This window comes from Typopeltis vanoorti, chromosome 11, assembly GCF_054136105.1.
Source record: "Typopeltis vanoorti isolate ZY-2024b chromosome 11, IOZ_Tvanoo_1.0, whole genome shotgun sequence".
NCBI lineage: Eukaryota > Metazoa > Arthropoda > Arachnida > Uropygi > Thelyphonidae > Typopeltis > Typopeltis vanoorti.
In genome coordinates, this window is record NC_143559.1 from 139,576,049 (window position 1) to 139,597,353 (window position 21,305).

The window sequence follows — 21,305 nt, forward strand, 5'->3', positions numbered from 1 at the left end:
TACGTAGAGCGCACTGTTTGGACAGAATCCAAAGTTTCTATTCTTGATCGTTCCTAAAATTTCCTCTTTTCGCTTCAACTTAAAGTCTAACAATAATTTAGCTTCGGTAGGTAAACTGCGATGTCCCACTGTAGTTTCCCAATCCGTGCATTTGTTCAAGTGAAATTTAGCCGTTTTCTCGTACGGAGGTGACTTCCCTTTCTCAGGATTTTCATCTCGCAATGCAAATAAACCGGGCGGAGAGCACACGAGCATTTCAGTTGTTCTCTGACTGTCATCAAAATGGCCTCGGTTGCCTGGTCGCCATTTCAACCAACCTCAACCACAAGATAAGGACTGGATTGTCAGAGACACACGCCGACGTCCTTAGATCATGTATTCGTATCCACCTGCTGTCGGATAGCCAATGATCCAAGAGGAACAGCTGCAAAGAAGGAGGTTTCAGGTCAGTCTTATTCTCTTTTCTTCGTCATCGATTTCAGAGCTCACGAATTGGTTGATTTTTAAATCATGAAAGTGAGCAAAACGTGTCAAATTTTAGCTTTTCTTTAAATCGAATTTTAATGCTGGGCTTCTGAGCAGCATCCTGTTTTGATAAGCGAGCAGTGACGGAAATTTTCTCCACGTCCACCGGTATCTACTAAGCGACGCAACGACTCGCACCGCTCTCCTCGCACTCACCAGTACCTTGCTAAGTCGCACACGAACTGTCCTGCAGGAGAATTTGCAAACTTGTTCGTTTCTTTCCCCGTGGAGTTCACTTCCGTAGCGGAATCCAGGCGAAGAATTCTTCGAATTGTCAGAGACGAAATGCCAAAGCGGCTCCTACATCGAAATGTTGGTTCCTCTTTGTTGTTGTTCTTATTATTCTCCTTAAAACAGATTCTTCCCACTTTAACATTTTCTGTTTTCTTGTTTCAAGAGAACACAACAGAGTGGACGAAGAAGAGCGACTCGACTCTCTTCAGCAGAGTTTCCAGAAACGAGCGACGATATACCACCACGCACATTCTTTACTGTGCAGAAAATAAGCCATCGGATGCGAGGTGACCTTTTGATGCTGCTTTCGACAGCAAATGACGATTCACGTTTAGACTCCGCGTTCCATCAGAACGAATGTCCACCTCTTCTGCCGTCATTCCGCGGACAGGATGCTTTCGGACTTACCTTTCTGGTCAGACATGGGAATGACGTTTGTTCGTGACGGCGCACGACTATCGCGAGGAAACAGTAAAACATAGTGAAATACGCATGAGGGCGCTCTACTCTCTCTCTCTCTCTCTGTGTGTCTGTCTTTCGTTTTTCCGCCCCTATGAATAAGTGGCTGCGGTCCAAAGAGCGCGTGGAACTTGGCAGACAGCGCGCGATGAATTTATTGTTGGCAGCATCCCGAGGTTCCCGGAGTATTCGCGGCGATGCGAATGTGTTGCGGACTGCATGTACTTGTCGAGTCAAACGTTCATGCGAAAATGTTTGCTTGTGCCGCACTCGCAGCTTATCTGATCGCGAGGGTGTGTCTGGCCGAAGGCGAAGGGTGAGTTTTTAATTTTCGAGTTTCTGTTGCTTCTCTGTGACCGCAATTAACGCGAACGAAATGCATTTTACGGTGCACTTCCGAGTATTCTTTATCACGCGATCGTGAAGAGGTCTTGGAAAGCAGGTAGACGTGAAGACTGCGGAGTGAACGAAAATTGAACACTTCTACTGTGAAAGCGAAAGTGCACAAATGCAAGTTGACGCTTTCGCCAGTAGCGAGGAGACGTTTCCGGATTTTCAAGCTCGTTTTTTTTTTATTTATTTATTTATTTAAAAAAAACGAACTCTCGTCATTCTCACGTCTTTGCCATTTGGTGCCCTTGAAGGTCCGAGTGTTACCCCAGGTTACTAGCCGAATCCCCCTTTATGAAATTCGTTCTTCCCTGAGCGAACACGTTTGTGATTTCAATACAATTCAATCATTCGCTCTCAATGAGTTGGAATTGATCTGCCGAAAATGAACGAAGCTTTTCGTGAGTAAAATGGATGCTGACAGCGAATGGATTTGTGACGCGGACAACATTTGAAGGAGAATTTGTGGACAAATTTCGATTTGGTATTTCTGAATTTATTTACGCTCTCGTCCAGCAAAATGTTTTACACTTTGAACTCGATGGCAGTTTTATTTCCTCCGTTGTCCGATTCCTGCAGTATTAAATGTGTTCTTAATGGTCGCGTCCTTTCGCGCTGAGAATTCTCATTCCGCCTTCAAAGGTAAGCGACGTCCATCGCACCATTTGAAGTGGGTTGATGTGGCGATTAATCTTATTTGTTTGAGCGGCATCATTACGAAGGAAACCATGCTCGTTTTCATACGTAATCTCTCTCTCTCTCTCTCTCTCTCTGTGTATGTGTGTGATGTGTGTGTGTGTGTGTGTGTGTGGTGTGTGTGAAATTTCTTTATTTCTCGAATTTTTAGTCCCTCTTCACTGGTTCTCCTAATAAGAGCTTTTTGGCAAAGGTCCACCTAATAACAGTTTTGGAGACGACCTGTGGTACCGAAGCCAGATGACTGCATGTGTAGCGAGCTGAATCCTTCTCCTGATAATCCAGGTGACGCTTAATTCACTTATTTTTGTTTCCCTCATTTTTCAATGTATTTTTTATTCATTTCGCCACAGCAGTTCGTCCTCCCGAATAAACTCCTGCAGGAGCTCTTCTAACTCATCCTCGCCATACCAGCCAAATTATTTATTTTGGTTTCCGATTATTATTAATAATATGAAACTTGCTTTCCCCTTTCCAGGAATGCGTTCATTTCGCTTAAGTCCGAATATCAAGAACGCACCGCTTGGTAAGCTTCCTTCACGCGTGGCGCCACCAGACCAACAGCACCCGACCTTTGTAATTACTGCGTTCCGCTTTTAATTCTTTGACTGACATCCCGAATTAGAGCTTTGCTTAACTCGCTTGATGACATTACGGCGGCAATGTCTTTGGGTGGTCACGAGCTTTACCGGCTTAATTAAGACTTTCCCATCACCAAAATCATGCGCAGCGCTACGACTAAAAAATAATCAAGAATTCGCAGCTTGTGATCCCGTAATTATTAACTTTTCTCAACCCACATGCGAATACTCTTGCAGGACACGCACATTCCAGAAGGATGGCAAACAGTCACATGACTAGCCATTGTAAATTAGGTGTGCAGATCTGTGAGTTGTTGCTTTGGTGGCTTCGTCTAAAATATCTAGTTTATTGTTTGCTTTGAGATTGCCTGAAATTTCAGTTTCATAGATCCATTCTCCTCTTCTCTCTTTTATACATTTGCGGATCCTTTTAATTTTCCACTTCGCTCTGTTCTTCTTTTTGCAATCGTAGCTTCTCAAATCAAACGTGCAAGTAAGTTGGTTTATTGCGAAAAGTGCCTTAAAATACTTCTCTCCCACTTTCTCTTCTTTCCTTAAGATTCCTGTTTTTTTTTTCATTGCACACCTTAAATTGCTAAATCGGAAGCCAGCCTAACTGATGAATCTTAGTTTGTTGAAAATGTCACCAGATGGCTTCTCCGAACGCAGTCTTTTTAAATTCCAGGGCTGTCAAATGCACGAAATCCAATAAAAAAGATTTGCTAATGAGCTATTAGTATCAAACGTGATGCAAGGAAGCAAAGGTTGAACATCCGAATACTAATGAAACCCTTAAGAACATGATTGTTACATGAAATTGACAATCAATGAAATTTTAATTAAATGGCATTTAATTAAAACGGCCCTCAGCAATAAACGGCCCATTGTCCTAAAGCATAACAAAAAACGAGAAATACCATTCGTACGAACTCCAGAATCTGTTTATGGTATCAGCTGCTACAATAACTTCCGGAAGTCTTTTCCGGCCATTGAATATCCTAACAGAAAACAAGAATTGGTACGATTACAATATATAAGTACACCAGAAAACAAGAATATTTCCTTAAGTATGATGCGCCACGACCACTCTGAACTCCGAACCGTGTTCACCAGTACGCGATTCCTGGAAGATGCAAAAACAGAGTTCCACGTTCATTGGTACGTCTTTAAAGCAATTTCGGTTCCCTTCTCAGATTCGCTCAGCTTTGAAACCCACGAAACGGAAGTCTTTCTTCATAAGAGCAGCCCCCATTTATTTCAGAGTGTCGCTCTCCTCTGCACCTTCTCTGGCATCCCAAAATCTGTTCTTACGGAGGGACTCCCTTTGTTAACCACACCCCTCCAAATGATGGGTCGCAATTGTTTTTGGTAGGAAGAAAGATAACCTCTGTGGCTATTGTCAAATTTCCTGACAATTAATGAAAGAATCCTCTTCGCACTTGACTGCGCTGTTGAATTTCATGTTTTACTGCACCTTCTTCATTCGTTCAGTTAGCTTCTTCCTGCATTAAGCTAATCCTTAGTCAAACTGAAAGGCTGTCATCAGAATTTTTTTTTTTACCCAGGTGGAGCTGGTAAATCTTATCTGGAATTTCCAGCGCCAATCAATGAAACATATTTAAATGAACCAGAAATAGCAGTCCTTACTCCCCCCCCCCATTGGTAACCCTCCTGATTTTATTGCTGCCCGCAAACTCCCACACAAACCTTAAATCCCATGATCTCTGTTGCCCCGTGTACACCAGTCACTTCAATCGGACTAGTGTACTTTGCCGGCTGCAACCACGTGACTAACATGTGGCACACGCGGGCCACTTAGTCGAAAAATTGTCTTCTGCTATAACTCTCCAAAAATCAGGTTTGTCATCCATCAATTAATATCACTGATTCAATTGTAGTTCAGGAAAAATAAGAACGAAGGAAGCGACTTGGTGAGAAAATGTAGATAGCAAGTCATTGATAAACCTGCACTAAGCCTTATAAACGCTATTTGAATGGCACGAGATGCGCGTTCGAGCACAACCAACTTTATATTAAATGCTCATGTCAAAAATATCCGCTTTCCCGCTGCACGATAGCATTGGTCCTAACCCTTTTCACTCACGGCTGTTGAACTTTCTCAGCCGTTGAAAGGGAGGTGCGGAAAGAGTTGAGAAAGGGTTCAGCAACCGGGATGAAAGGGGAAGCCTGTGGAGTGTAAACACGAAGCATCACCCGAAAGATGAAGAAAATAAGGAAGATCTTTATTGGTTTATGAGGTGCGACACCCCTTAAAGAAAAAACAAAACAAAAGGATTTTATTCCTTCCGGCTCGTCAGCTGCCGACCAAGTTAACGATGAACGCAATTTTAATGAAAATTTTATTTAGGATGAACCGATTCCGAAAGTGAACCACTGAGGAACTCCTTGAGGAGTTTTACCCTCGAGCTGAGTTACAAATGTCTGTCCGTCTGGCAACTCGTCCTTTTATTGGATATTAAGAACGAATTCTAACCCCGATGGGCCAGAAATATCCCCCTGGGACTTCACGTTCGCTGATTTCGAGATCGTATGAAAGTAAGGTTGTGCAGTGGAGCAAAAAAGGTTGCTCTCTCTCTCTCTCTCTCTCTCTCTCTCTCTCTCTCTCTCTCTCTCTGTGCGTGTGTGTGTGTGGTGAATGCCGAGCATTTTCTGAAGCGGGCACCGATTTAATCTTGTATTCATCTCGACTTCTGCACCAGCTTGTTTTCTTTAGAATCGTCTCCCACCACAGCATTTGTGCAGTTAACCTCGACGTGCTACAGGAGGCGGCGGCCAATAGAAGTTTCGCTGCAGTCACTCGATGACTCGAGTTGATTAACAGAATACAAACGCCAAAGTGTCATCTCATGACACGTTGGCGTTTTCTTCGTTTTCTTGACCATTTTCTTCGTTTATCTATTCACCATCGCTTTTTTTTCTTCCTTCCATTGCGGATAATCCGAGATGTCCATTGCGGTGCTTGAAGGATTAGACTTCGAAAATTCAAACAAGAATCGGAGTTTCCTGCTGAAGCCGAAAATCTAGTCTGAGTTTTCTCCTCCTCCCTTCTGTTGTACGCCACGGGTTTTACAGAACGAGCACTCGACAAAGATCCTCGCCAAGTCCATTGTTTTCGGGGATGATCGGGGCGATTGCAGACAGTTGCATACACACGCTTTTTCCGCACAGAGGCTACAGAATGGCCTAGTTTAACGGATGAGTCGCTACCGCAATACCCTCGCTTTCGGTTGATTTCCCAAGGGGCCCCGCCAGTGACCGCACTGTGCAACGAACCGTTTAAACGAATTACCCGAGAGGACATTTGTACGTGATCAGCAGTCAGGTGACATCTCTCCTCGTTCTGTGCATAACAATTCGCTTCTTTCTCCGAGCTTCCTTCCCACCTGCTCTGATTAAGCGGAAAGCTTGTGTGAACCCCCCCCCCTGCACATTAAACCTTTTGCATACAATCTGTCTGAATGCTAAATAAATGAGGGGGAGATAAACAAGTACGCCGAGGCCTTGCATCGAGTACGTACGCACGCACGCAAAACTACTCCGCGAGACGATTGACCTGTGAGTCATAACTTTCCCGTTAAAGCACTGCCAGCTAAAACAAACGCAAATAAATCTTCAAGGAGAGATTCATTCACATTTAGTGACAAAATAACCGGGGTTATCGCTTGTTGCTGTGACACACGCCTTCTCTTTGGCTATTTATTTCAACGGAGGGTTTAAAAAAACTCAGTGTGGTAAACCAGAGGAAAAGTTGAATTTTTCTTTTGAGTTGCTCACACTTGTGGGAAGGGAGAGACAAACGATTCTTTCGGGTGCTCAAAAGATTAGTTATTTCTTCCAAAGAAATTGCAAGATGATGAATGCGTTGGTATTTATCTTATTCGTTGCATTTTACAAACCAAATAATTATTTAATTCCTTATGATTTAAAAAAAAAAGTTCTCGCCTTTTGGGATTAACCTTCGCAGAATTCATACCTACAACGCAGACTCACGCGGGACTTTCTCTTTTAACCGTAAGAGCAATCGAAACCAAAAGCGCGACTCACAAGATTCTGAAAATCCCAGACCAGTGCCTTTAAACTCGGCCGATCCCCCTCTGGTAGTGCCAATCACGAACTGTTACTCACGGATGTCTATTTTGGATTATTAAAATATTTTGTTTTAATTTATTGTAGCCTTTCCTTCAGATAAATTTACTGAATGCCTCTGCGTGGAGAAATTGAAGGGTCATCGGAAATCTGCCTCGCCTTGAAAGCTCTTGTAATCCGAATCACATTATTTCCAGAGTGTTCCAGATCTTCTAGTTTTTCTTTTTCTTTTTTTTTTTTAAGATGAACAGAAACGATAGCTTCGAACTAATGAAGAACGCTCTGTCCCATATGCGAGTCATATTACAAAAACCAAGCTGTATCCCATCCCCGCAGATTCTTCGCGAAAAGGAAACGCTCATGACAAGATATTTATCCTCTAAACAGAGCATTGAGTTGGTTTCACAATTACCAGTCGAAAGTGCGTTCATTTCTTAATCTCCTAGGAACTCGTGGCACCCATCTTCCAAAATATTGTGGATAAGCATGACATCATTTGTGATGATGATGTTTGCTGAATCCTCGTGATTTCTACCAAGCCTAGAAATCAATTTTATACTACTTCTTCTTCGACAGAGTAGTTTTATTTAGAAAGAAGCACACATGCCTGCCGCTGAGTTACACACTTTTACGTAATACCGCATTGGACCTCCTTTAGCGCCGAATTACAGCAGGGTTTGACATACATTCCACAGGTGTTGGAGAGCATCTACGTCTACAACATACCAGGCATTCACAAGACAACCCTTTAACGCTCAGATTTGAAAAAAGAGGAGTTGGTGGAAGGGGAGATGGTGGAAGTAGCTGTCGTGCTCGCTGAACCACTGCTGAACAGTTCTCGCGCGATGGACAGTAGCATTGTCGTCCATTAAACAACTGCCGCCTGCTGGATATTAAAGTCAACATTGGAGGATGCAATATCAGCAGACATAGAACATGCTCCACACCATGACACCACCTCCAGACCGTTGAGTTGTGTTTCAAGGCAAGCTGGATTCATTTCTTCATTGGACTCCGCCAAACTCTTTGTCTATTCTCGGTACAGGACAAGATGTTCTGCGACACGTCGGACTACATGAATTTTCTATTGTCCAGTTACGGTGTTCCTGACACCACTGTAGACAAAATTTCCGGTTCTTCTCAGAAATCAGTGGTTCCATATAGACACGCGACTGTCAATACCGATCCTCTTCGATTCCCTGCTCATAGTTCGATGTGACCTTCATTAAATGGTTTGTTGAACTGCTGGATACAGAAAGTTCTGTTTGTCGTTCTCAGACGATGGCGATCTCGTTCCTGCAGACTGTCTTAGGACCACAGTTACGTCTCTTAGACAACCAAGTCGGCTATTTTTCCTCTGATTAAACACCAGGAATAACTTTAGAAAAACCAGTCAGCTCTGCGGTTTTCACAATCGTGACTCCAGCGAGACGGGTAGCTATTTATTGAACTCCGAAAGATCCTTTGCTTTTCTCACTGTGATCAGCGCCGTTGACGATTACTGACCAGCAGCAGCTGCATTCGTAAGTAGTTGCCAAGGAACCGTGGTGACGCAGGTGACCAAGTATTTTTGCATACAAGCTGCATGAGTGACGTTTGCGTATCTGCATAAAGGGTTCTAATTCAGTGGGCAGTAATTTATACTTGCGAATTCTCAGTTTTCGCCATTTCTTTCATTCTTCCTGCATGCGAGATGAGCGATGTTTAAGAATTACGTCAGACATCACTGAGAGATCCAACATTTCTCATGTTCAAGGTTACACCTTTAAAGTCAACACTAAGTCGAATGCCACAGCGGACTACAACCTAACGGAGAAAGCGATTCAGATCAGTTAGCGAATAACCTTTTCGCCACTAACTTATCTTTATCAGGTGTGCCTGGAGGGAATGTGATAATAATATGGGGGAGAGCGTTGCATACTTCCCGACTGGCAGAGCAGCTGGGGAACGAATTCTCCAGTGAAACCATTACAGTATATTTTCCCCTGTCTCTCCAAATTACACTGAGCTTGAATAGTAGCATTATCAAGTCAAACAAAGATCACATGCAGATGGCCAACCTTCCAAAGCTCTCCAGATTCACTTAAAAAATGTAAGTGGTCTTAGTTACAACAACGATATTTCGGCTTTCATCTCTACTCAGTTCAGTTTTTCGGATTACGCGTTCCATTCTATCAGATTCATTTGCCACCTCCGTCTATAGCTTTCTTAATATCACCAACCATTCTGCAATTTTTGATTTCCTTTTTTTAAATGTTGATTTTTTGCTTTCCCGATTTGCTTCCCTTATGGTGAAGTATTCTTCCTTGGAGATGTTAATGCTCACAAGTCAACTCAACCTGGTTTTCTTTTTCCATCTGATCAAGCAGGTCGAGATGCTGAGACATTTGCCATCATTAACAACCCTGCACAAATCGATCGCATGCCTAGCAGAACACCAGATAACTCTAACGATTCTCCCAGTGAGCTCTCCCTCAGTGGTGATCTTTCTGAATAGACTAGATACTGTGCGTATCCTCTAAGCAATGTACGCCAAAACAAATCTTGTTGATTCCTTCTCCCATGGAGCAGCACTCGTGTAGCCGCTGTCGTCCCACGTGTTGCCTAGCTATATAAACGCCTGATGGAGATCTGTCCCTCGTTTCCTTGGTTGGATTATAGATTTTTAGTCTTCTGATAGAAACTGATGCATCATAAAGCCTTTCTTATTATCGTGGGAACTTCAACTGCTCTTTTTCTCAAACCTAGGCCTTCATTAGTGTGCTAAGGGTGTAGGAAAAAATTCCTGGCCACATCACAATTAGCTTCCAACCAGATCTCCATCTTCCTTTCAATATACAAATTACAATAGTTGGCAGCTATTTCAAGCCTGAAATAGCTGCCAACAAACTCACTCTCAGCGCACCTGGAATTCATTGTAGAAGGGTTTTTAACCCACCTGATTACAAATGAAATTAAACTTGCCAAAAACTAATGTCCTAATGTACTCCTTTACTCAAGTATAAGCAAACACAGTTTGAGAACGAATTATCTTCGCGACTAGTCGTCTGGCATGCGAAGGCTTCACATCAATTGCCTCAGTATCTCATAATAATCAGAAGTGTAAATTGCTATGCATTATGGGAAGGCTCACTACCCAGATCGGTTTCTACCTTTGTTGAGGTTTCATCAGAAGGATCTGGATCCTGAACCACAGTAACGTTGAATTAATGCAGAAGTCGTTACTATTGGTTTACTACTTCTCAAGTAGCAAAGTGCTGCATAACATCTTATTAAATCCTTGGATCACTTTATACTCTATTGAGACAATTGATGGGAAGAAATAACTTCTACATACTAGTAGCTACTCTCGTCTAAATCAGTACGTCTAAACCAGTTTAGTATAATACGCTTTGGCTACAAAGTAAATTATACTTGACAATAAATTATATATTTTTTAAATTATTTTCTCAAGTAAAAAAACTTTTATATTTGGACCATCTCGAAAGATTTAGACGTACTTCTTAGTGTGACTATTCTGAGGGTTTTTGCTCCAGCGATGATATCCAGTCCAGTGACAGTCTGATAATTAGCCCACATTCAACCCATTGCTAAGAAAGGCGTGACATTTAATTCCCGCCCAATTTCACTCACTTTAGAAAAAATCGCACCGAAACACGTCGAGGAAAGAAGTTAACAAAAACTTTATTAAATCAGATCTTGTGGTCTGAATCTAGCTCTGAATCATCTTCAGTAAAATGACAACTGAAAAGGTAGAACAACAGTGGATTTTAGACAGTAGAGAATGAGCTGTGATAATAAACAACTGCCAGGACGGATTCTAAGATCGTTCATCAATGCAGTTGGGGATCTTCTTGCTTATGCTACTTACATTAACATAAATGCCATGGAAGAGACTGTGGACTCGCTGGTTGCTCTTGGTATCCCTAAAGCGTTGGATCATGTCGTCCATCTTTTGTAACTCGCAGGCTTCCTGTCTGGACATTCATTACGTGTGATGGATGGATCTCTTCACATTTCGCAACTAATGCTGGCATTTCGCAAAGCTTTGTTCTTTCACTCACTCTCTTCTTTCGACAAGCACCAACGCATTTCTCCATCTCACTAAAAATCCAATTCAGTACACATTTTGCTGATAACCTTACGTCATCAGTAGTATTATTTTTTGTTTTATTCATGTGAACAGTGCTGTTTTCAACTTCGCTGATCAACATCGTGAACAGTTTGTTTTTTCCATGACTCTTAGTATTTTGGAGGACTCCTAATAACCCTTAAACATAATTGTTCTTTCCGTGGAAAATAGAAAGAACAAGTCACCATTGCACGTGACCTTGAGTGATCTGTTGGCGGCTGCGAATGTTGCAGGTGGTTGTGAGGTGACGAGCTAAATCGAATAGATGCTCTTACCACCGCCAAACCACTTCGCCCAGTTGGGACTGCTGATGTTCTTTGAGCAGATAGAAGAAGATTCGTAACTAGATGAAGTGCAGTCTCTTCTAGTTAATGAGATACTAAATTCTGACACTGCATCTGTAAACACGGAGTTCATTTATAGAAAAGGGAAGGAGAAGGAATCCTGGGATCTTGAACGAGGAGAAAAATTAAGATGATCTGTGGATAGGGTTGGCTGGAAATTCAAAAGCATGAGGACAGCAAGCATTATGTCCGTTAATTGTTGATCTCAGATGAGTCTCTTGTTTCGCAGGATAAAATTTTTCAGGACCAGTAGAATCCTATCAACGTCCGCTACGATTTAATTTGACCCATCATGTTGTTGAATATGTATTAACATTTATCTCAGTTTAAAACCAAGAGATATGTGCTGCATATCCTGCCCAAGTTTAGAAGTCCGTTTGATATTTTGTGGCAACGTCTCTAAGTTAATGCGTTTTAATACCTCGAACTGCGAACCGAGTAAATAAATAAAAAAAAAACTAAATATGCCAACACCTTTTTATTCCTCAAGGGAAAGGGACAAGGCCGTTACAGTACAGAAGACTACTGCCGCTTTGGCGTAGTCCAAAATCCTAACACCCTACATTATTGTGTGAAATAAAGTGGGTTCTGTTGATTTTTTTCGCATTAAAGCTTCGAGTTTCAGGGAGGAGAAACTATTTTCCCGTGCCAGAGATCGATAGGGAAGTGGTGGAAGAACGGCTTATAAAAGTTCTACTCGTCGAGTTGAATCAAACTTAGAACATCTTTCTTTGGGATGCCTAATACTCTGGATTCAAGCGCTATTTCCACAAAGATGCACAATTCTTACCGGGGAAGTACTACTAGTTCTAATCTAAATAGCACTTCTAACTCATTGCCTACATACAGTGTTTCGTCGGCATATCAGAATGTGTCACTAAGTTCGAAGAATGAAATGGCTGTGTAATCAATTAAGAAAGGAAATGATAATGCATTGAAATGAATTGAAAGAAAGAATGCATATGAGTGATTACGTCTACTGAATGCAAATGTGACTGATGCAGAAGATATTGTTCAGCTCATGAGTGGCCATTTTGCTAAATGCTTAAAAATGCCTAAGCTATCAACATCGTGAATGCAACACTGAACTCACTGCTACCTCTTTACTGGATAAAGAAACTTGGGTGTATCAGGAACAGGTAATAGAGCTGTTGCAAACTGAATCAGCAATAGGGACTGATATGATATCAGCACAAATGCTTATTGTGTTCAGCTGAACTGCTGTTCTTTTGACCAGATTATATAATTCGAGTCTCAGAAAACAGGGAACAGTAGAAATAGTGTATGGCAGTCCCATTGCACAAGGATGGTACAAAGACCGATGTGTCTAACTGTCGACCTATCAATCAGTATCTGGAGTGATTGTGAAGATTTTAAAGAAGTTGGGTAAGAAAGAGCATACAGAAGTGGGTTGAACTTTGCAATGAACAGTATGGGTTTACTAAGGCCATGCTTGAACAACTTTCTCTTTAATAATTTACCGTTGAGTTAGACGGAAAATGGATACACCATGATCATTGTCGATTTGCTTATAATATTTTATAATTCGTATAAAATATAAGAGAGTGGCTGATTGACAGTTATCAAAAAGTGGTATTCGGGGGATGCAAATCTGCGAGATTGAAATTAACCAGTCGTCCTTTGTCTATTGTTATTCAATCTATACATTGATGACATTGGGAAGTATTTGACAGGCGACGTACAGCTATTTGCTGATGATGTTAAGTTAGGTACGGTAATCGGGAACGCAGCTGATGTGCAGTACTTGCAAAATGATTTGAATTGGCTGTAATTGTGGGCATGGGAAAATGGATATCAGTTCAATATCAATAAGTAAATATGAAGTCGCATGCCTTTACATTTATTTACAACTTGCTTTGGCATTATTAGATAATTAGTGTTGTACAGGGTGGCCATAAAATAACTTTCCCTTTGGAGGCATCTGCAGCTAAAACCAATAATCGGAATGAGACCAAATTTTATATTGAGAATTTTGAAGGCATGGGGAGATGATTTCCGCGAAAAAAAGATTTAGCACCATAAGTCGCCGATAGGGGATATTTTGGCGCTGGCGGAACCGAAAACAAGCGGATAATTACATTAAAGGCAGATAAAATGGAATAATAACATTTGGCGGTGTAAGCGACAGCCACATCACTCATTCCAGTTGGATATGTGGTGCATTACAATGATAATAATAATAATAATAATTAAACTAAAACAACGACTTGCGAGAGACACAGAAATTAATGTAGTGATTGAACCAGTGGCGGCCCGTACATAAGCACTGCGACAATGCAGCACACCCAAGGAAAAAATGAAAAATTTAAATTTTGTTTGTGTTTATAAATAATACGTTCAATGTTTACAACATTATATAAATGCAATACGACATGTTAAAGGTTACAGCTTATGTTTCGACATTGGATGAATAGTTAATAATTGGAATTGTTCGATTAACGCTTTAGATTACGAAACAAATGCACTGCGATCTAACGCCGATATTCGTTTGCGCTTGTCATTGCACGTTACGTCATTCTCGCACAGTATTTTTAGTATCCTTACGCACGTTATTTCTGTTAGATGTGAAACGTTTATTATTGGTGCGTGTGCATGGTGAACTATTCTTTGTAACTCTTATTTTATTGTTAAAATAACATATAATTATTTATTTATTATAGATACAAGGCTGAATTATTACGAATGTCACTGTTGAAAATATGAAATGAATTATATTTTTTCAATTATCGTTACACGAAACAAAAGCACTGCGATCTAACGCCGATATTCGTTTGCGCTTGTCATTGCACGTTACGTCATTCAGACACTGCTCAAACGGAAGTGTATTTTTAGTATGCCTTATTTCTGTGAGATATGAAACGTTTATTATTGGTGCGTGTGCGTGGTGAACTATTTTTTGTAAATCTTATTTTATTGTTAAAATAACATATAATTATTTATTTATTATAGATACAAGGCTGAATTATGACGAGCGTCACTGTTGAAAATACGAAAAGAATTATATATTTTCAATTATCGTTACACGAAACAAACGCACTGCGATCTAACTCCAATATTCGTTTGCGCTTGTCATTGCTCTTGATACGAAACTTATATTATTGTTGTTTGTTCGTGGTGAGGATGAAATATTTTTAATAAAGCAATTTTTTAATATGTAAATTTATTTATTAATAAATTAGCTACTGATTAGAATTTTTTTTTGTACATGCAGCACCCTCACTTAAAATTTTCACTGGTCGCCACTGGATTGAACTCACAGACAATAATGTTTTATTCATCAGAATCAGGGTCACCTGGATCACATACACGATTTTCAAATGTGCTGACCTTTCTTGTGTACAACAAATTGCATCCGGTGTGCCACGTGCTCTACAGCTGAGCGTAAGGAGTCGGATTGGATGTTCATAACAGCCCGTTTTATGTTCTGTTCCGAATAACTCCTGAACGTTCCCAATCACTTTTCAAGTGGAATTGATGGCGCTGCTGTCACGTACTCACAGTAAAATTTGCATAATCCTTTTTACCTGCGTTTACTGCAAATATCTGACTGCTTTCGGCTGAGCCAGCGCCAATATTTCCCCTATCGGCGACTTTTGGTACTAAATCTTTTTTTTTGCGGAACTCATCTCCTCTTGCCTTCGAAAGTCCCAATATAAAATGTGGTCTCATTCCGTGTATTAGTTTTAGCTACAGATACCTTCAAAGAGGGAAAGTTACTTTATGGCCACCCTGTATTATATTGCTGGGATTATGATAGAAGAAGCTGATGAGGCTAGGGATCTTGAAGTTTTAGCAGAAGGAAGTGGAATTCTAGGGCCATGCAGCAAAGTTGCAACTATAACTCATTGGATAATTGCAATAGTGAAAGAACCTTGACGTTTGAGGAGCAGGAAGTCATTTTGCATCTTTACAAGGCCTTGATAAGACCTCACGTGGACTATTCTGCACAGGTCTGGTCTCCTGGTTTTTCTTGTGATTCTGATATAGTGGGGAGAGTACAAAGGAGAGTGTTAAAATGATACCAGGATTGTGGAATACTGATTATAAAGACAGATTGAGAATTTGTAGCCTGCAGACACTAAGAGATAGGAGAAAGAGGGGAGATATGAATGAGACTTATAAACTTCTGAAAGAGTCATACAGGATTGCAATTGATGGAATTTTTCAATTTATGGAGGGTGGGGAAAGGACGAGAGGGAATCCTTGGAAGCAGAGAATGAAGACCGCCAAGAAGGGGAGTGAGGGCCAGATTTTTCTCTCATGGAGTGGTGTGTGACCGGAATGGATTGCCATTGGATGTAGTGAGTGCAAGCAGTGTGAATGAATTCCAGAATAAGTATGATAGCTGGTGCGTGTAGTATGTGGCCTCCCTCGATGAGTCTGACTCACTGGAGGTCTCTCTTAATAATAATAATAATAATCAAAAAATAATAATGACAAGGTTTATTATCATACTGAGTATTTACATATATACAATAAAACAAATCATATATTTGGTGTACAGTACAAAATGCAGAGTACATTAATTTTGTTTTATAAATAAGGATATACATTTTTTAAAGTATCTAATTATTTATACATTGTATACAGGATTACAATACAGTAATACTGCACCCAGTTCAATATATTAATAATAATAATGGAATAATTTCATATAAATATTCATAATTTTTTTTCTGCATATTTCTTTTGTACTTGTATTTCAAGTGTTTTATTTATATATTATGTATTTAGTGCAGATACTATTAAAACATTTATATTACATTTTTTTATCACAACAAAAATTAATGCCAGCCTGGTTGGCCGAGGGGTTAGCGTATCCGCTCTCCAGCCAAAAAGGCTGCGAGTTCGATTCCCGCCGTGGGCATTGATGTTTGTGATTGGCTGTGAAAATACTAGTGATGATGGTCGGCAGTAGATGGCGTTGGTGTAGATGATGAAGGTAGTTGCAGTTGGTCGATTGGTGAGACGGAGAATGGTTGAGTAGGTGCCCTCCCTCGATGAGTTTTTGGACTCCCTGGAGGTGTTATGTAATAATAATAAAATCAGGTTACGAAGTGCTGAGATGTTCATTTATGATAGAATTGTTTGTTTGTTTATTCGGGTGACGTTTCTGCTCTCTTCCTCGAAGCTTCTGCTGAATCTATCTGAGGAAGATAATGGATGGCTCTGGTTTCGGGATTTTGTTTCAGTATCTGTAGATTAAACTGAAGTAATGTTTTAGCATGACTGTGTAGTGGCATTTATCTTAAATATTTCGAGTTCTGTCTTTGCTCCCATATGAGTGTGGGCTCTTCTCTTTGTTTCCAGCATATCAGTTTTACCATTTTATTTTGCAACAATTGTATAAATTGTCTGCACAGAATGCGTATGATGTGATTGCGTATCTTAAAATGTTTTCACATAATGCTTCATAGATTAGTATTTTCATATGTGTCGGGTCATGTCTTTCAATCGATATAGTTTGCTTGCTGTTATCCTGAGTTTGTTGTGTAGATAATTTGTATGGCTATTCTAACTTTGATCAGCATCAAAGTAAAGCCCGATATAACGTGTTGTTTTCCTAAAACCACAACCATCTTTGTGATGGTTGTGGTTTTAGGATCAGCGCTTTGTGTATAGGAGGTTGGATGTCAGATAGGGAGATATTTAATTTCTATGGGTAGGGTTTCGAGGTTTTGAATATTATTAGCTTTGTTTTTCAGGGTTTATATATATATATATATATATATATATATATATATATATATATATATATATATATTTATTTAAGAATTGTGGTGAATGAAGTGGACGTGAATGTCTATTACAAAACCTTAATTTGAATACATCTGTGGGATTGGATGGTATACCAGCTCGTGTCGTACGTGAAGCGGCTAAAGAATTGTCAGTGCCCTTGACCATTTTGTTTAATTTGATTCTCTAGTCTTGGTTAGTCCCGGGGGTGGAAAGAGGGGAAAATAGTTCCACTGCATAAAGACTGCATTCAGTGACTGCTGTTGCAAATTACCGACCGATCAGCATATCAGGAGTCTTTGTCAAGGTCTTGGAGAAAGTAGTCAAGAGGAAAATACAGGAATGGATAGATGAAAATGGGATACTGTATGGGGGAAGCATGGTTTTGTGAAGGGTAGATCATGCCTCAGTAACTTGCTCACGTTCTATAACACAGTGACGGCTGAACTGGATAAGGGTAATGGGTTTACAGTGATACTGCTGGACCTGGCTAAGGCCTTTGACAGGATACCACATGGAATTCTAATCAGTAAACTTCAGCATATAGGGAAGGATATAGGGTTGGCGAGATGGATAGGAGGGTGGTTGATGGAGCGAGATATCAGAGAGTAGTTTATTCAAGGGTAGAGTCCAAAAGACGACCTGTGACTAGTGTACCCCATGGTTCTGTTCTTGGACCACTACTGTTCATTTTGTTCATTAACCGTATAGGAAAGGATCTGAGAGGAACTGTTCATTTGTTTGCTGATGATGCAAAGTTGGGTAACAATAGTGAATACACATGATGTCAAAATTTTGCAGGATGATTTGGATAGATTGGAGGACTGTGCTAAAGAGAATGGATGGCAGTTTAATGTGACAAAGTGTAAGGTTATGCATTTTGGTGTGAAAAGATTAACAGCAGTATACCACTTTGGTGGAACTGTACTTCAGGAGATTGACGAGGCCAGGCATTTCGGGGTGTTAGTGGATAGGGATTTGAAGTTTAGGGAGCACATCGCAAAAGTCGCTAAATCAGCTCATCAAATCACTTGGTTACTGAAGAATACTTTGACGAGCAGAGACAAGCAAGTTATTGTTCCTCTGTATCGAGCTTTGATAAGATCCCATCTTGACTGCTGTGCCCAGATTTGGGCGCCAGGGTTTCTTCTTGATGGGGAGGAGGTAGAGAAGATCCAGAGGCGAGTGACCAAGATGATAGCAGGTCTATGGAATGAACCTTATGAGGAGAGGTTGAAGATTTGTTGGTTGCAGAAATTGGTTGAGAGTAGGCGAAAAAGGGGAGATATGATTGAGACATTCAAATTGCTGAACGGTTTCTATAGGATTAATTCAGAGGATATTTTTGAGAACAGGACTGGTGGTGGGAGGACTAGAAAACAACATATATATATATATATATATATATATATATGCTGTTTTCTGTGTTAGTGTTTAAATTGATGTCTTGTGGCATATTTGTGTAAGCTGTGTTTGCGTTCTTGTGAATGGATGATGTCCATGTCATCTGCATATTGGAAGATATTACTTTTAAAGGCAAGATGGCTGATATCTTGTGTATGTATATGTTAAACAGAAGAACGGCTACTTGTGGTACTCTAGAGGTTATCATTACCTGTTTGCTGTGCGCTGATCCTATACGTGTGATGTGTTTTATGTTTTCTTTTATGTATGCTTTGAACTACTAAAGTAGACCATCTCCGATTCCGATATGTGTTAGTTTGTTCAACAAGGTTTTGTGTGTTCGACTGTCAAACGCTTTTGTTAGGTCAATAAAAACGACTAATACTGTTCTGTTTTTATCTAACGCAGCGTTTATTAGGTCTGTGAAATCTTCCAGGAGTGTTGATGTTCCTTTATTTTTTTTGAAAGTCATATTATGTTTTGGGAATGATTTGGAATTTTCAAATTATGTGGTGAGTTTGCAATGCACGATGCGCTCCATGATTTCGTTGATTACAGACAACGTGGTGATGAGTCTGTAATTACTTATAATGTTTCTTTTTCCTTGTTTGTGTATGGGTGTGAATAATGCAGTCTTTAGTGTTTCAGGTATGTGTCCTGTTTCGAAGATTTTATTTAACAGCTTTAGTATAACTGTACAATGGTTAGGTGAATGTTTTTTGTCTTTTGGTCTGATTCCGTCTATTCCTGGCCCATTGTTAGGCTTAATGTGGGGAACCACATCGACTGGGTTGCTCGTGGACCTAGTGGAGAATATTTCTTTGTGTGAGGAGGGAATGTTTCCTGCAGAGTTTGCGAAGTGCTGATTAAAGTTGTTTGTCAACTGTTCGAGGGATTTAAGTTAACAAGCAAAGCTGTGTTAGCTGTTGTTAATTTGTTTCTATAATAGTTTCTTTTTGCAGTTTTAATCTGTGCCGTTTAGATCCTGTTTTCTTTTGTATTCAGCTTACACAACTGTATTATTAGGCGACCTCTTAAGTTTTTCCATCTGTTCTTTGTGAATGTTTTCTGTTATCCATGGACTACGTCTGGTTTGGGAGCGTATTTTTGTGTTTTGTTAATACTTTGTTATATATTGCAGAAACGAATGTACTAGTAGATGATACGGGAATTGTGGTGAATGAAGTGGAGGTGAGTAGTCTATTGCATAACCTCAATGTCAATACATCTGTGGGATGGGATGGTATACCAGCTCGTGTTGTACGAAAAGCAGCTAAAGAATTGTCAGTACCCTCGACCATTTTGTTTAATTTGAGTCTCGGGTCTGGGTTAGTCCCGAGGGGGTGGAAAGAGGGGAAAATGGTTCTACTGTATAAAGGTGGTTCGAAGACTGCTGTTGTAAATTACCGACCGATTAGCATATCAGGAATCATTGTCAAGGTCTTAGAGAAATTAGTCAAGAAAAGAATACAGGATTGGAGAGATGAAAATGGGATATTGTATGGGGGACAACATGGTTTTGTGAAGGGTAGATCATGCCTCAGTAACTTGCTCACGTTTTATAACACAGTGACGGCTGAACTGGATAGGGGTAATGGGTTTACAGTAATACTACTGGACCTTGCCAAGGCTTTTTATAGGATACCACATAGAACCCTAATCAGTAAACTGGAGCAGATGAGGATAGATATAGGGTTGGTGAGATGGATACGAGGGTGGTTGAAGGAGAGATACCAGAGAGTGGTTTATTCAGGAGTGGAGTCTAAAAGACAGCTTGTGACTAGTGGAGTGCAACAGGGCTCTGTTCTTGGACCACTGCTTTCAATTTGTTCATCAATGATATAGGAAAGGATTTGAGAGGAAGTGTTCACTTGTTTGCTGATGATGCAAAGTTGAGTAGAGCAATTATGAGTGCACAGGATGTCAAAATTTTACAGGATGATTTGGATAGTTTGGAGGACTGGGCTAGGAAAAATGGATGTCAATTTAATGTGCCAAAGTGTATGGTTATGCACTTTGGGGTGAAAAGAATAGCAGCTGTATATCGCATTGGTGGAACCGTACTCCAGGAAATTGATGAGGTCAGGGATTTGGGAGTGTTGGTGGATAGGGAATTGAAGTTTAGGGGGCACATTGCAAAAGTGACTAAAACAGCTCACCAAATCACTTGGCTTCTGAAAAATACTTTAACATGCACAGACAAACAAGTTGTTGTTCCTCTGTATCGAGCCTTGATAAGACCCCATCAAGGGTCTTATCAAGGCTCGATTTACCTGGTGCCCATAGCTGGACTACTGTGCCCAGTTATGGGCACCAGGGTTTCTTCGTGATGGGTGGAAGTGGAGAGGATCCAGAGACGAGTGACCAAGATGATACCAGGTCTGTGGAATGAACCTTATGAGAATAGGTTGAAGATTTGTGGGTTGCAGAAATTGGTCGATAGGCGAAGGAGGGGTGATATGATTGAGACATTCAAATTACTGAAGGGTTTCTATAAGATTGATCCAGAAGATATTTTTGAAATTATGACTGGTGGTGGGAGGATTAGGGGGCCATGAATGGAAGCTGTGCAAGACCGTGGTTGACAAGGGTGTTAGAGCTAGGTTTTTTACTTGGAGAGTAGTGAATGAGTGGAATAAGCTTCCAGAGTCTGTTGTGGGTGTGCTACGACCGTGA

General features: G+C 40.5%; 1 protein-coding gene across 1 annotated transcript in view; it reads left to right on the forward strand.

Moving 5' to 3' along the window:
* Positions 1-1,414: 1,414 nt before the first annotated feature.
* The window catches only part of LOC150102116 (glycine receptor subunit alpha-2-like), a 74,077-nt gene continuing 54,186 nt past the window's right edge, over positions 1,415-21,305 (forward strand). The window contains exon 1 of the mRNA XM_090400794.1: positions 1,415-1,534. Within this exon, the coding sequence (XP_090256920.1) occupies positions 1,416-1,534 (119 nt within the window). The 5' untranslated portion in view covers position 1,415. The remainder of the gene's footprint in view (positions 1,535-21,305) is intronic.